At 35.4% G+C, this 16,028-nt stretch overlaps 1 protein-coding gene across 1 annotated transcript in view; it reads right to left on the reverse strand.

The window, feature by feature from the left end:
* Positions 1 to 16,028, reverse strand: part of LOC150099411 (mitogen-activated protein kinase kinase kinase 7-like) — a 415,932-nt gene that overhangs the window by 362,817 nt on the left and 37,087 nt on the right. The window contains exon 2 of the mRNA XM_090403539.1: positions 15,145 to 15,255. Within this exon, the coding sequence (XP_090259665.1) occupies positions 15,145 to 15,255 (111 nt within the window). The remainder of the gene's footprint in view (positions 1 to 15,144; positions 15,256 to 16,028) is intronic.

Here is a 16,028-nt window from a genome sequence, read left to right on the forward strand (position 1 = left end):
AACTGTAGACTAAAATACAGAAATATTATTGAAAAGAAAATGAAAGAGTTTGAGAACAGGAATCAAACCTTGGAGATTCAGTGGCAAACTCTGAAGGAAACATTGATTGATTCTGCCAGAGAGGCATGTGGTGAAGTTGTGTGCAAAGATAAAAAAATCAGAACTCCCTGGTGGACACAGGAAGTTAAAGAGGCAGTGAAGGAAAAGAAGAAAGCATATCAAAAGTTCCTGGCAAATAAGTCAGCTTTTACTCTTACAGAATACAGAGACAAATGTAAGAAAGCTAAACAGTATGTAAAACTAGCTAAACAAAAGTCATGGGAGGACTTTGGCAAGAATATAGAAAATAAATATCAAGAAGGTGGCAAAATATTCTGGAGGTTGTTGAAGAAGCTTAGGAATGGAGGAAAGAGTGCTGTAAAAGGAATTAGAGATGATAAAGGTGAAATGAAAACAGGAGAAAAAGATATCCTTGAAGTATGGAGTAATTACTTTGAAAAACTGCTAAATGAAACAAGCAGTGATGACAGCACAGTGATAAAAAAACACTGACCAGGCATGCAGTCAGGAATACATATCCATACTTGAAGTAGAAAAAGCCATCAAAGGCTTGAAATGTGGAAAGGCAGCAGGAGTAGATGATATTCGACCAGAAATGCTGAAGTATGGTGGTATAAGAGTCTTACAGTGGCTGCACTGCATAGTTCAGAAAGCCTGGACAGAGGGACGAATTCCCGATGATTGGAGTAGAGCTCTCATAGTACCCATATATAAAAAGGGAAATAAAACTGAATGTGAGAATTACAGAGGTATTTCCCTACTGAGTGTTCCTGGCAAGATCTATGCAAGTATACTTGAGAAACGGTTGAGAAGAATTGTGGAAGAAAAGCTTGGTGAAGAACAAGCTGGATTCAGGCCAAATAGAGGCTGTCAGGATCAGATCTTCACTTTACGACAAATAGTCGAGAAACCATGGGAATATAACAAAGATCTGTATTTAAGTTTTGTCGATTTGGAAAAGGCATATGATAAGGTGCCAAGAGAGAAGCTATTCAATACGCTGCAGTTATATGGTGTCAATGGGGCATTATATCAAGCAATACTTAGTCTTTATTTGAGTTGTGAGTCAGCAGTTAGAATTGAAGGAAGTACAGGAAGATGGTTTAATGTTAAATCTGGTGTGAGACAAGGATGTACATTATCCCCTCTGTTATTCATTATCTATATGGATCACATTATGAAGGAATGTGGTATTAAACCTGATATCAAAATTGGAGATGTTAATGTCAGCTCTTTGCTTTATGCGGATGATGTTATACTTCTAAATAAATCCGCTACAAGTCTGCAAGATTCTCTGACTAAATTGAATAACTGTTGTAATAGATATGGTATGAAGATCAGCAATAAAAAGACAAAGACAATGAAAATAGGCAGAATCATTGAAAATGTCAACTGTGTTGTGAATGGAGAACCTGTGGAACAAATAAAACATTTCAGCTACTTAGGCACAATTTTTACTGAAGATGGTAAACTAAATATAGAAATAGACAACAGAATCAGCAAAGCTGGTATCGTGGGAAGTCAATTGAATAAATTCATATGGAATAAGAAAGAAATTAGTCGGAACACTGAATTAGCTGTATACAAGACTCTGTTCAAACCAATTTTAACTTATGGATCTGAGAGCTGGGTCAGAAGTAAAACACTTGACCAGAGACTAGAGATCGCAGATATGAGAGTCCTGAGAAAGATTAGAGGTGTAAACAGATGGCATCAATGGCAATATCATATTAAAAATGAGGATATTAGGAAAGAACTTGACATTGTCAGCATCCAGGAATGCGTTAGCAGAGCTAATCTCAGATGGTATGGTCACTTAAATAGAATGGGAGAGGAAAGATTAGCAAAACAAGTGTTCTCTGCCAGGTTGGCAGGAAAACGACCCAGAGGAAGACCAAGATATAGGTGGATTGATACGGTACAAAGTGCCTTAGACGATAGAAATATAAGATCTGATAATGTTGGAGTCTTGACAAGTAACAGACTGATTTGGAGGAAAATTGTAGATAGGAAGTTAGTAATGATGTAATTTTTTCATGTAGTACTGTCATATCCTGTACACCCCTTGAGGGTACATGGCAGGAATTTGATGATGATGATGATGATGATGGTTAATTGGTTATCTTGATATCCTGATGTTTTATGCCTTTCTTCATCTTGCTAACTGGCACTGAAGGAACTAGCACCAATTAAAACAAAAATTGCAAATCCCAATAAAGTCAACTTTGTGACTTGTGGGAGAAAAAAAAAAAAAAAAAAAAAAAAAAAAAAAATCCTGTGTATGTTGGGGGGGGGGGGGAATTCTGCAATAATACATTGAAAGAATATAAAAAGGAGATTGATAGGAGATTAAAAATAATATAAACGTAATCATGTAGTGCTGTCACAGTAACCTGAACACCCTCCTTGGGGGGGTACATATCACGAAATTGATACTCATTCTACTTCATTATTACTATGTGAAAATTTTTTGGACAACAGATTCATGTATACTTATTTTTTATATGAAATAATAATTTATAAGCAGATTACCTGAGTAAAGAGATGGAGTGGCAAGTTTCGTCTAGAACACATCCAGAAGAGTTTGAAAAAAAAAAACTACCTCTTCTAAGATTATCACGCAAGTAAAAGACTTCTGCTTTTTACATTTTACAAGATTTTTAAGACATGTCCTTAACCTAAACATGAAGGGTTAAGGGTTAAACATGGACTCTGCCACTATGTGTTGAAATGGATAAGTTTCATAAAGAACACCTTAATATTTTAAGCATCAAGAGTATTTATCTTTGTAATTAAAACAGTGCGGGAGACCCCCCACACTAATGTTCATACACACAAAACCTATCATACCTCTCCTTAAACTCATTAACTGTCAGGGCACTCACAACTACACAACTAATTTCGACAATCCATTCCACTCTTTCACCATTCTCCACACAAAAAATTCAGTACAGTACAGACACACCTTTACTAACAACACTCTTACACAACTTCCAAGGTTCTTTCCAAACTAGTCACTTTCTTGTTTGCACTTTGTACTGCTCATGAGTATGCTGATCACATTTTTCTTTATATTCCTCTCACAGTCTTTTCTTTTTTGACAGCTCTTACTTTATGTATCTACTCATCCACTTAATTCCCACTTGGTTTATCCTCCTGATCTTGGGAATGAAGTCTGATAATGCTTCTCTTAAATAATCTCTGATCACTTAACGTTCACTACTCGCAATCTTTCCTTGTTGTTCCTCAAACCATGGCACTGCTCCAAGATGCCTCCTAAGTCTGTCACATAATTACCAGCTTTATAGTTCAAAATAAACTCTTTCTTGACAGAGAATTCTCCATGTTTAGCAACCTCCCAGAACAAGATTGCATGGTCAGTCTCCCGGACTGGAGGAAGAATGTCTACCCTGGTTATGGATATCTCTTCTGATGCTATTACTTGATCCAGCACTTTGAAACCCTTAGTCCCCCCTCTATAAAACGTTTCAGGTGATTATCAATTAGCAACTTTATAAATTCCACTTCAATCTTGTCATGCTCTCTTTCTCTCTCTCTCCCCAATCTACGTTTCCATAGTTGAATTCTCCCATAATAATAATTGTTCGACCTGCATTCGTGCTAATCTGCCAATACATGGCATTTGAATCTTCCTGTGGATCTCCTGGTCTATAGCAGCACCTAACAATATATTTTGTCCTATTGGTCTCCATCTCACACCAGACAGCCTCAAATGCACCATCTCCCCCAGAACTAAAATCCTCTATAATTTCTAATTTTGTTGGTTGTAGTTCTTTGACTTTGTTGGAACATCCTACCTAACTGACTGTTCCATTTTTGTTGGTTTGTAAATCTTATCTTTACCTCTTTAAATTCCGTTTTTATTCATTAGTTGTTGATTGATGCTCATCTGGATATAAAGAAATTTATATTATACTGTGCCACCCTATATTCGGATTAGTTTAAATAATATAGAGAAATCAATCATCAACTATACTTATATTATCACTTTATCTTCAGGCCGAGGTTATTAATAGCTTTTAAGGCTTCCGCAAAGGTCCAATCAATTTTATAAGCGGTTCAATGAAAGAAAATCAGGCAAACACCAAGTTCAACTCAACAAAAGAAAACATTTAATGTGGAATAGTACAACATATACATTCAAGTATAATTATCTGCAAAAGGTCATCAAATTGAACAATTACAAAAATTCATATTCAGATATTAGTAACTTCTTATTTAGGTTTGAGGATTATGGCTAATGTTGACACTTCTTAATTCTCAAAACATCAATAATTCTTTCACATAGTTCTCTCTACCCAATTAGATGAATTAAATCATAAATATATTAGCTCAGTTTAAAGTATTCAGAATAATTACAATCCATTAACTATCAAACATTCATTTCTCAGTTCTTTATGCTCGGTCAATCAAGTTGAGAATAGTTCTTAAAAGTTCAACCTTCCAAATGTTACAATAACTAATCTTATGACAGGCTACACTACATTCTTTCTCAGTCAGCTAACACTTAATAGATCAACACAACACTTATTATTTCAAGGGGAAATAACTTCAGTACATCTAACATCTGACCATTAATTGACATAACATCACAGCTAAGGTCAAAATATATCCGATAGAGTTAACTGTTATAGCTTCACAGGTTATAGAAAGGACAACTCTTACCGGATTACTGCTTCTACACATCAAATTCGCATAGGCACATTTGAAATTCTGGTTGACTTTTACTTTATGGCAACACAATTCAAAGAAATCTTCCACTATAATAACTGAATTATAGACACAGAAATAGACAAGTCTTGATGCACTTGGTTTAAGTTATCTACTAATTTCTTATTTTCTTCTATGTATTAACTTCAGTTCTGCATTATTCTTCCACTAACCATTTGGAATTTATCGTAGTATCAGAACTCCCATAGAAGTAATTCAAAATGCTTATTAATTCCTTGTCCTTTCCTAGTCAATTTTCGGCATATATTAATTCCCCTTCTGCCACTCACTACCTATCTCTATGCTCTCTCTATGGCTTCTTCCTATATCTTACTTTTGTTTTCAAATTAACTCTGTTCTCCTCTTTCCCGCCAAAATCCGGTTCTAATCAGTTCAGCTCATAACAACTCGCTTCTCCCCTTTGTATACAGTACTCACGCTCTAATCACGCGCTACCTAAAATTAACTCCGTTTCCTTGATAGTGACCAATCAAATCACATTAGCAGAATTGCTTAAATTTACTTTCACTTACAATAATAAAAAAACATATATCACAGTTCATTTAGGATATATGTTTACAAGGTATATATAGAATTTATACAGAATAAATAACTAAAAAAATTACAATTATTATTTCAATAAAAATTTAACAGTAAGTGTTTAATTTACAATTTACATAGGAGCAAACTTAGCTCAGGAAATACAATATATGCTAAATCATGAATGAAGTATTAATAAATCATAAAATTCTTCATTCACAATTTAACAACTTCAACTATATTTCAGGAATATAGTTTGAGCTAACTATATTCCTAAAATGTTCTAACTATGAACCACATATTCAGACAGAAAAAAAGGTGCACAAATTCACATGGAGAGAAAAGGCAAGGAATAAGAAAAATCTAATTGACTATGTTATAGTTGATAGTGATGTTTTCTCACTGGTCCAGGAAATAGGAAGTGATCAATACTTATTTTAAGCAGGATAAAACTGAATTTTATACTCAAAAGAAAAGAGAGAGAGAGAAACGTTTAAAATGAATCAAAGTTGAGCATATTTTAGGGGTGAATTGTAGACTCAAATACACAAACATCATTGAAAAAAAAATGAAAGAATTTAAAAACAAGAACTAAACCTTGGAGATTCAGTGTCAAACTCTGATGAAAATTTGATCAGCCAGAGAGGACATAAGTTGATATGCCTTGGAAAAAAGAAAGAAAGAAAGAGAGGTCATGTAGTGAGGTTAAAAGCAGAGAAATGCAGATGAAATCAAGGACAATGTACAGTTATTAAGACCAGTACAAAAGAACCGTTTACCAGCCAAGAAGGATAAATGATGAGAAATATAGTGATCTCTCAATTATCCAACTTCATGAAATGAGTGCATCATCAATCAACTGACCTCAGAATGGATTAGTTTGTCAACCAACTTCTGATACAGCAAAATTCAATTGCATTTTCAAGTTATCTGACCCTTCAATTACCATCACCATCATCAATTTCCTGATATGTATCCTCAAAAGGTGTACAGGATACCATGATAGCACGAAATGATTAAGTTTACATTATTAATAATTTCCTGTTAACAATTTTTTTCCAAATTACTCTATCACTTGTCAACACTTCAATATCATACCTTATATTTCTGCCTTCTAGAGAATGTTTGACCGCGTCAATTCACCTAGATTTCTTCCTGACATCTTAGCATCAAACACCTGCTTTGATAATCTTTCTTCTCCTTCTGTTTAAGTGACCATACTACAACTGGTTATGATCACACATTTCTGAATGTTAATGATGTCAAATTATTTCCTAATATCTTAGGAAATAATTACATATATAAGGATATATAAGAAACTTTATATTTGTGATCCGTGGTCTTCCATCAATTGCTTTATTTCTAACCTAACTCTCAGACCTATAACTTAAGTGATTTGAACACTGTCTTATATACTGCTAATTTAGTGCTTTGAATAATTTCTCTCTTATTACATACAAATTAATTAAATTGGCTCTCCAACATATCAGTTTTTTTCTAACCTAACTTCTAACATAAGAAGACATCAATGGAAAAGAAATGGAACTAGCAGGATTGGATAAGATAAAAGATCGGCATAATAGGCGTGAATGAAACAAAGAAGACAAAAACAGGTGAGATAATTATAAGCAGCATACATAAAATGTTATATTCAGCCAATAAGAAACAAGGAAAAGAGGGAGACATTATAGTATTCAACAATAAATATGAGGATATTCTTCTAGAATGGTAGGCAATATCAAGCAGTTATGAGTGCAAATATCAAAATGGAGAAACTGGACAATGAGACTTATTTGTGCTTATGATCCCACAGAAGGTTCTACTAAGGTAGATGTGGAGGAATTTTTTGAGGCTCTAGAGAAAGCTACTGACACAATCAAAAAGGAAAAGTTGGTCCTTGTTGGAGATCTATACAGCAGAATAAGAAATGAATACCAGACATACAGGGTGTTCGGGATAAATTTGACATATTTATAATTAATTATATTTTTCCGTAAGTTACATGTATTAACACACACTTCTCTTCATTTAAAAGTTTGGACCCTTCTTCATTCATATACAAGATGTCAGAAAGGATGAATAGCTGGAACCCACCTGAATCATGGAAGAGAATAACTTGTATCATGATGATTCGTGCCCGCCATCAAAATAAGGATATTACGACTGCTGCCCAATGCTCCCTGAATACAGTAAAAACAATCAGGCATGAACTAGAGACTTGCAATGGTGACTACGAGGATGTAGCAAGAAGAAAGATCCCTAGCAGACGATCTGATTGCGTTCGTACAGCAGAATTCCTCGCAAATCTGCAGGAACAGGTGTTGAAGAACCCTGGCATTGGAATTCGGGCTTTCTTCGTGGAGTTGCTAACTGTAGTCAAGCCCTGGATAACAAGGGTAGCCAATGGTAGGCCGTATGTATGGCAGCAGGATTCTGCCCCTTGCCACACCTCTGGGAAAAGTCAAAAATGGTTGTCTGAAAATTTCTACGACTTCACCAGTCCAAATGTTTGGCCTCCAAACTCCCCAGACCTTAACCCCATGGATTATTTTGTATGGGGCGCAGTTGAAAAAGACACCAATCGCACTTACAGTAATACAAAAGCCCAGTTAATGGATAAAATTAAAACAGTTTTTGCGGCCCTTCCCAGGGAGACTGTAGCATCAGCTTGTTCGAGGTTCCGAAGCAGAATTGAAGCTGTGATCGATGCTAATGGTGGTTATTTTGAGTAAATCTTGTTGATAGTATTGTAATTAACTCTGCCTGTAATGTTTTTTTGTCAATTCATTAAATTTAATAGATACAAAGAAGATTTTCTTTTTCCTTACGAAACTGTCAAATTTATCCCGAACACCCTGTATAGAATGTTTGGGGAAAAATTTGGAGAAAAGCACAAAGCTAATAATAATGGTAAATTCCTGCTGGATTTCTGTTCAGGACATAGATTAGTTATTACTAACACTATGTTCCAACATAAAACGGCACACAAATTCACATGGAGAGAAAAGGCAAGGGATAAGAAAAGTCTAATTGACTATGATATAGTTGATAGTGATGTTTTCTCACTGGTCCAGGAAATAGGAAGTGATCACTACTTATTTTGAGTAGAATAAAAATAACTAAATTTTATACTGAAAAGGAGTGTGTGTGTAAGAAACTTTTAAAATGAATCAAAGTTGAGCAACTTTTAGAGGTGAATTGTAGATGCAAATATACAAACATCACTGAAGAAAAAAATGAAAGAATTTGAAAACAAGAACCAAACCTTGGAGATTCAGTGGCAAACTCTGATGAAAAAAACTTTGATTCAGCCAGAGAGGCATGTGATGAGTTTCTCTATAAGAATAGAAAAATCAGAATTCCATAGTGAACTCAGGAAGTTAAAGAAGCAGTCAAGGAAAAGAAGGAAGCATATCAAAAGTTCCTGGCAATTAATTAATTCATCTTGTGCTGTTAGACAATACAGAGAAAATGTAAGAAAGCAAAGCACTGTGTAAAATTGGCTAAAGTTATGGGAAGACTTTGGTAAGAACATAGAAAATAAGTATCAGGGAGTTGGCAAAATAATCTGGAGGCTATTGAAAAAGCTTAGGAATGGAGGAAAAAGTACATCTGAATGAGGAAGACGACGTAGGAATCTGGAGAGATTGCTGTTCTGAAAAAGTGTGCCCATCTGTGTCCCATCTTCTCCCAAATACCCATTCTCTTGTGGGAATGGGTACTTGGGAGAAGGGGGACGACATCTGGTAACACTGAGCCCAGTGGAGTCTAGAGGGGATAATGCTGAGTATAGAAACAATGGCAATTTTATGCTATATACTAATGCCAGGAGCATCTGGAATAAGGGAGAGTAACTGGTGACACAGATAGCATCAGCATGGCCAAAAATTATTGTGATCACTGAGACGTGGTTGACAGAAGAGGATATAATAACAGGAATAGAAGTCACTGGGTACAGCATTTTTCGGCAGGATAGGAAGGGAAAGCGTGGTGGTGGAGTACTGCTTATGATAAGTGACGACCTATGTCCTCTAAGAGTGAAGACTTTGGAAGGTAGTGACACTAATAATTTTGAAAGCATATGGTGTGAGGTAGAGGTGGGCAAGACAGGATATTTAGTGGGGTGTTGCTACAGATCCAGGAGTACAGAGGGTGGGGACCAGGAAATGTTTAGACAGTTGAGTTTGGCAAGTGCAAGAAGAATGATTGTTATGGAAGATTTTAACTACAGTAGTATAAATTGGAGAGAGGAGGGTTCATGTAGCAATAAGGGAATGGAATTTCTAGAAGTCTTGAGGGACAAATGTCTTAGGTAACATGTAATAGAGGGAACAAGAGGTTCAAGAGTTTTGGATTTGGTTATAGCATCAGAAGAGTTGATAATAACTGAGATGACATCTCTCCCACCAGTTGGAGAGAGTGACCATATGGTTTTGACTTGAAAAATGAATAGACATGCAGGAGTATCAAAGAGACGGGAACATATGTGGAATTATAAGGCAGGTGATTATAATAGTCTTAGACGTCAACTTGGGGAAGTTTCATGGAGGGAGGAATTGGAAGGCCGGGATATCATTAGTGCGTCGGAAATTATGAAAGAATATTTGTTAGCAGCAATGGTAAGTCCCATGAGTGAACAAGAGGACACAATTTGGAGTAAAGTGGATGACAAACAATATTAAACAGGAATTGCATGAGAAAAAGAGGCTGCGGAAAAGATATAAGGAGAGAGGAGAAGAGAAGATGCATGAAGAGTATAAGACACAGGCCAGAAGAGTGACTAGTATGGTAGGGAAGATGAAACTGGCATATGAGAGGAGATTGGCCCTAAGATCCAAAGAAAATCCTAGGGAATTTTTTAGCTATGTGGCAAGTAGGAGGAGAAATGACTGCGGAAGAATGATATTGTGGGATAAAAATGGGAATAGAGTGACTGATGCAGCAGACATAGTAGAATTGTTCAATGAACACTTTATTGGAGTATTTCATCCTGGAGGTCAGTTTTAATGCTAGAGGGATAGGGCAGGTTCGAGGTTTAGAGGTACAGGAGGAGAGTGTGTTTCAAATATTGAGTACTCTGGATGTCAGTAAAGCTGTGGGACTGGATGGTATTTCACCACGAGTTTTGAAAGAATGCGCTAGGGAACTGACAGTGCCTTTGACCTTGCTTTTTAATGAAAGTGTGGCTGCTGGAAAGGTGCCCATGGAATAGAAGGAAGGTAAGATAATGCCATTGCATAAGGGCAGTAGCAGACTGGAAATGTGTAATTATAGACCAGTTTGTGAGTCATCAGTAGTTAGTAAGATCTTGGAGAAAGTAGTGAAGGACCGTATACAGCATTGGGCAGATGAGGGTAATGTTATCTGTGAGAGTCAACACAGATTTGTGAAGGGGCACTCTTGTTTTAGCAATATGCTAGCGTTTTATAATAAAGTTACAAGAGCATTAGATGAGGGAAAGGCATATACTGCCATTTTCTTAGACTTAGCGAAGGCATTTTACAGGGTACCACATGATAAGCTGATATTTAAGTTGCAGCACATGGGTCTGGATGTCAGATTGGTCAACTGGATTCAGGATTGGCTGTCCGATAGGTATCAGAGAGCTGTGTATGGTGGGGCAATTTCAAGGAAGCAGAGGGTTACAAGTGGGGTCCCAGAGGGCTCAGTACTGGGACATATATTGTTTAATCTTTATATCAATGACATTGTCAGTGGATTGCAAGGGGATATTCAGTTGTTTGCAGATGATGAGAAGCTGGGAAGGATTATTAGTAATAGTGCAGATGTGGCAGCCCTGCAAGAGATTTGAATAAGCTAGATAGATGGGCAAATGAATGGGGGAGTGTCAGTTTAATGCAGCAAAATGAAAGGTCTTGAGGTTTGGGAAACATCGATGGGACACTGCATACTCTTGTCTCCCCTACTACGGGAGGAAGTAGGGGAGACAAGAGATCTGGGGTTGATGATTGATAGAAACCTGAAATTAAGGGGACATATTGCAAAGGTGGTGAAGGTAACAGAGGATTGCTGCAATAATGAGAAGGACACTGACCTGCAGAGATAAAACAGTTATCATTCTGTTGTATAAGACCCTGATCAGACCACACTTGGACTATTGTTCTCAGATTTGGTCCCCAGGATTTGAAGGGGATAAATTAATTGTGGAAAGGGTACAAAGGTGGTTTCAGGACTGTACAATGATAGTTATGAGGATTGGCTGAGGGAATGTGGACTGTAGAGTTTGATGGATAGAAGAAGGAGAGGTGATATGATTGAGACTTTTAAACTGTTGAAAGGTGGTTACAGGATTGACACTGGGGAGTTCTTTCGCTTGGTTGAACAGCGGGAAGGAATGATATCAAGAGGTCATCCCTGGAAGTTAGGAAAGGAAACTGTGAGCAAGAGGGTGAGGAATGGTTTCTTTGCAAGGAGGGTGGTTGAACCATGGAATGCATTGCCTGATGGAGTGGTGAGAGCGAGAAAGGTCAACGAGTTCAAGGAGTGGTATGATAGACTTTGTGTTTCTTAGGGGGGGGGACCTCCCCTCGATGAGTCTTGATAGATTTTTGTTTCTTAGGAAGGACCTCCCACGATGAGTCTTTTGACTCCGTGGAGGCCTGAATAATAATAATAATAATAATAATAAAGGTAACATGAAACAGAAGATAAAGATGTTCATACACATCTATACTTCGAAGTACTAAATTGAAATGTTTTAAGGCAGCTGGAATAGATGAAATTCAACCAGAAATGCTCAAATATGGAGATATAAAAGTTTTACAGTTGCATTGCATAATTCAGAAAAGCTGGTCAGAGGGTCGAATTCCAGATGACTAGAATAAAACTGAATGTGAGAATTACATAAGTATTTCCCTAATGAGTGTTCTTGGTAAGATTTATGCAGTATACTTGAAAAATGGCTAAGAAAAATTGTGGAAGGGAAGCCTGGTGAAAACAAGCTGGAGTCAGACTAAATAGAGATTGTCAGGATCAGATTTTCACTTTACGACAAATAGTTAAGAAATCTTGGAAATATAACAAGGATTTGTATTTAAGTTTTTGTTGATCTGGAAAAGGCATATGACAAGGTCCCAAGCTATTCGAAACGCTACAGTTATATGATATCAATGGGGCATTATATCAAGCAATACTTAGTCTTTATCTGAGTTGTAAGCCAGCAGTTAGAATTGAAAGAAGTGCAGGAAGATGGATTCAGGCAAAATCAAGTGTGCAACAAGGATGCACATTATCTCCACTGTTATTCCTTATCTATATGGTTCACATCATGAAGGAAAGTGGTATTAAATCTGATATCAAAATTGGCAATGTTAATCTTAGCTCTTTACTTTATGCAGATAATGTTATACTTCTGAATAAATCCCATATATGTCTGCAAGATTCCCTGATTAAACTGATATTTCTTGATAATACTGGAGTCTTGACAAATAACAGATTAATTTAAAGTAAAATTATTGATTGGAAATTAGTTGTGTATATAGTATGATAGTACTACATAACTTTTTCATATAGTGCTATTATAATTATCCTGTATGTCAGGAATTTGATGATGATCCCACTATCGATGCCATACTGTGTGTTCACTTGCCTAATTTTTCTCAGAACTTTATATCTGTGATCTTTCATCAACTGTATTCTTTTTAACCTCAACCTCACACCTAGAAATTAAAAGTGGATTGAACACTGTCTTATATATGCTAGTTTAGTGTTTTGGCTAATTTCTCTCACTAATACATAAAAATTTATTCAAATGGCTCCCCACTATACCAGTCTTATTTCTAACTCAGCTTCTAACATAAGAAACATTATTGGAAAAAAATCGAACAAGCAGAAGAACTGGATAAGTATTTATTAAAAATTTATTAAATTGGCTCCCCACCATATCAGTTTTGCTTATTCTGTTGTCCATTTCCATATTTAATTGGCCTCATCACTAAAACGTGTGCTTAAATAGTTGAAATATTTTTTGCTTGGTTCTCCAATCGCAAATGCAGTTGAAGTTTTCCATGTTCCTCCCCATTTTCAAAGTTTTGGTCTTTTTATTTTTTGTTACAGCTGTTACTCAATTTAGTTAAAGAATCATGGACTTGCACTGAATTTGTTTAGGAGTGCAACATTATCTGTATAAAGCAAAGAATTAAGTTGATTATCTCGAGTTCTGATATGAATTTTAATGCAAATTTCTTTCAATTTTGCATTTGCATCATTATGCAATATTATCCATATAGATGATGAATAAGAGTGGAGATACTGTGGACTTTTGTCCACAGTATCTCCACTGATTTTGTATCAAATCACCTTCCTTTAATTAATTAGATAAATTCTTAACTACTTACACTTAAAAAGAGACTATGTACTAGTGCTCTGCATAATGTTCCACTTACCCATATAATTGTAGTTTAGAAAAGCTTTTCTCTCAGCTCCTTTTCATATACTTTTTCCATATCTGCAAAACTTATGTACATATTCTTGTTATATTCCCATAATTTCTAAACTATTTATTGTAAGTTGAAAATCTGATCCCGACAACCCTTATCTGCCTGAATTCCACTTATTCTTCAATTATCTGACCAGCAAATTGCTTTCTAGCTATAGTCAGATAACTGAGAGATTATATGAGAGACCTACTACTATTACTACTGTACACAAATACACAACTACTATTTTATTAAAATAGTGATTATTATGATTATTATTACTGCTATACCAGAATATCCATAGAATCCAAAGACTCTTTTGCAGGAGGTCCACACAAGATCTATTCCCACACCACTTATTGTAACTTTCCTTGATCACATTTACTGATAAAGCACCCATAACACACCTTTGGCAACTCATTCAGTACTCTCCAAGAAAAAAAAATCTAGTCCTGATAACCATACTTTTATTCGATTTTGATGAATGATCCCCTCTTCCCTCTAGTTAAATACAAAAAAATTTTCCTCTACAACAAACCCTCTTAGTAAATTATACTTTTCTATCATATCCCATCTTTTCTGTCAACCAACTTCTGCAACCCATAAATCCTCAATTTATCCTCACAGTGAGCATCCTGGAGATCAATTTCCATCTTGTTCACTCTCTTTCGGATCTTCTCCATGACTAACCCAAGAAATCCAGGCGACTAGATCTGACTAAAGAAAAAGGTGGCTGTATCAAAGCTTGACAATAAGGGATGATAATCTCCTTACCTCTACTTTTCAGTGTATTGAATGTTCTGCAAAAACTAAATGATCCTATGAGCGACTCAGGCCACTTGAGCAACTTACTTCTAAGCTTCAACTCCCGATCCACTTACATCCCCAAATTCCTAGTGTCATCAATTTCCTGGAGTAAAGTTCCATCAGTGTAGTACATAACTTGTAATTTTTTTTAAATCCCAAAGTGCATGCGTTTCCACTTTTCGACATTAAACTGACAAACATTATCCTTTGCCCATACTGTCAATTTATTCAGATCATTATGCAGAAATCTTTATATCATTATTTATATTTGCTAAAAGGAATTTATTTCACTATGCAGTGATAAATGTAATAAGATTATGGAAGAAAACTTGAGTGAAAATGCAGATGACAAAGTTGGCAACAAAATTTGGTTAATTAGTGAGTGATCATTCTGTCAAGGTAGTATATCATCCTGAAAGAAATAATGCAGTATACCTGATGGTGGAGGGAATAGATGAGATAACTGAAGAGTCGGAAGTGTTAAAATATTACAAAATCTTTATCTTAATATGATATGTATAGTATTAATAAAAATAATTTATCACACATAATCAAAAAATAAACTTACCTCAATTTTAAAAGCTCTCTTTTCTTGTTCAGTTTCAATTACTTTGACAGCTACATCATGATTTCTCCATTTCCCTTTTCTCACAGTACCAAAGGTGCCTTTTCCAACAACCTAGAAATAATTATTATTATCACCTGACTTTCAAACAATCCAATTTAGCAATAATTATATCTTTTATACTATCTCTTGATTATATTCAATATATACTAATCCTTTCCTTCATGATTACATGGTGGTCAGCATTCATTATTAAAAATTATGGAAAAAAATGCAATGTTATAGTAAAACTTCAGTTTAATATAAATCAAAATAATCACTCAACGTTTCGACCTTCACATTAAGATCACATCTAAAGTATACACATATATACAAAGAAATAAGCTACATTACAATCTACATGGCATGCTAAAATTACATTAATTTCGTCAACCATTAAATGAAAAAAAGAAAAACTTACATCAAAGCTAGAGTCCTGTTATTATTATCTATTCGGTTTAAAATCATTAAAATATATATTAAACTGGAGAGCAACATGTTATCACATAATTACTCATATAAGTACATACATAAATTAGAACAAAATGGTATCGATGGTGGCCAATAAGAGCTGAAATTATTGCTTAGAATCTTAAAATAAGGTCTGCTGGAAAACTTGAACTTAAGTGGGCTGAATGTATGCCATCCAAATTTTTGGGATTTTTGTCACCATTATTGTTAAGATTAAGATGGTTTATCAAAATTTCACAGGCTTCTTTAAATTTGAGTTCATACCAGGTTTTTATATGATGTAAAGAACAGGAACTTTTTCCCAATCAATTTGGTGTAGGGTGTTAAGAGTGTGATCTCAGAGGACTGTTTCACCAAAATTGTTAAATTTAATATGT

This window comes from Typopeltis vanoorti, chromosome 14 (assembly GCF_054136105.1).
Source record: "Typopeltis vanoorti isolate ZY-2024b chromosome 14, IOZ_Tvanoo_1.0, whole genome shotgun sequence".
NCBI lineage: Eukaryota > Metazoa > Arthropoda > Arachnida > Uropygi > Thelyphonidae > Typopeltis > Typopeltis vanoorti.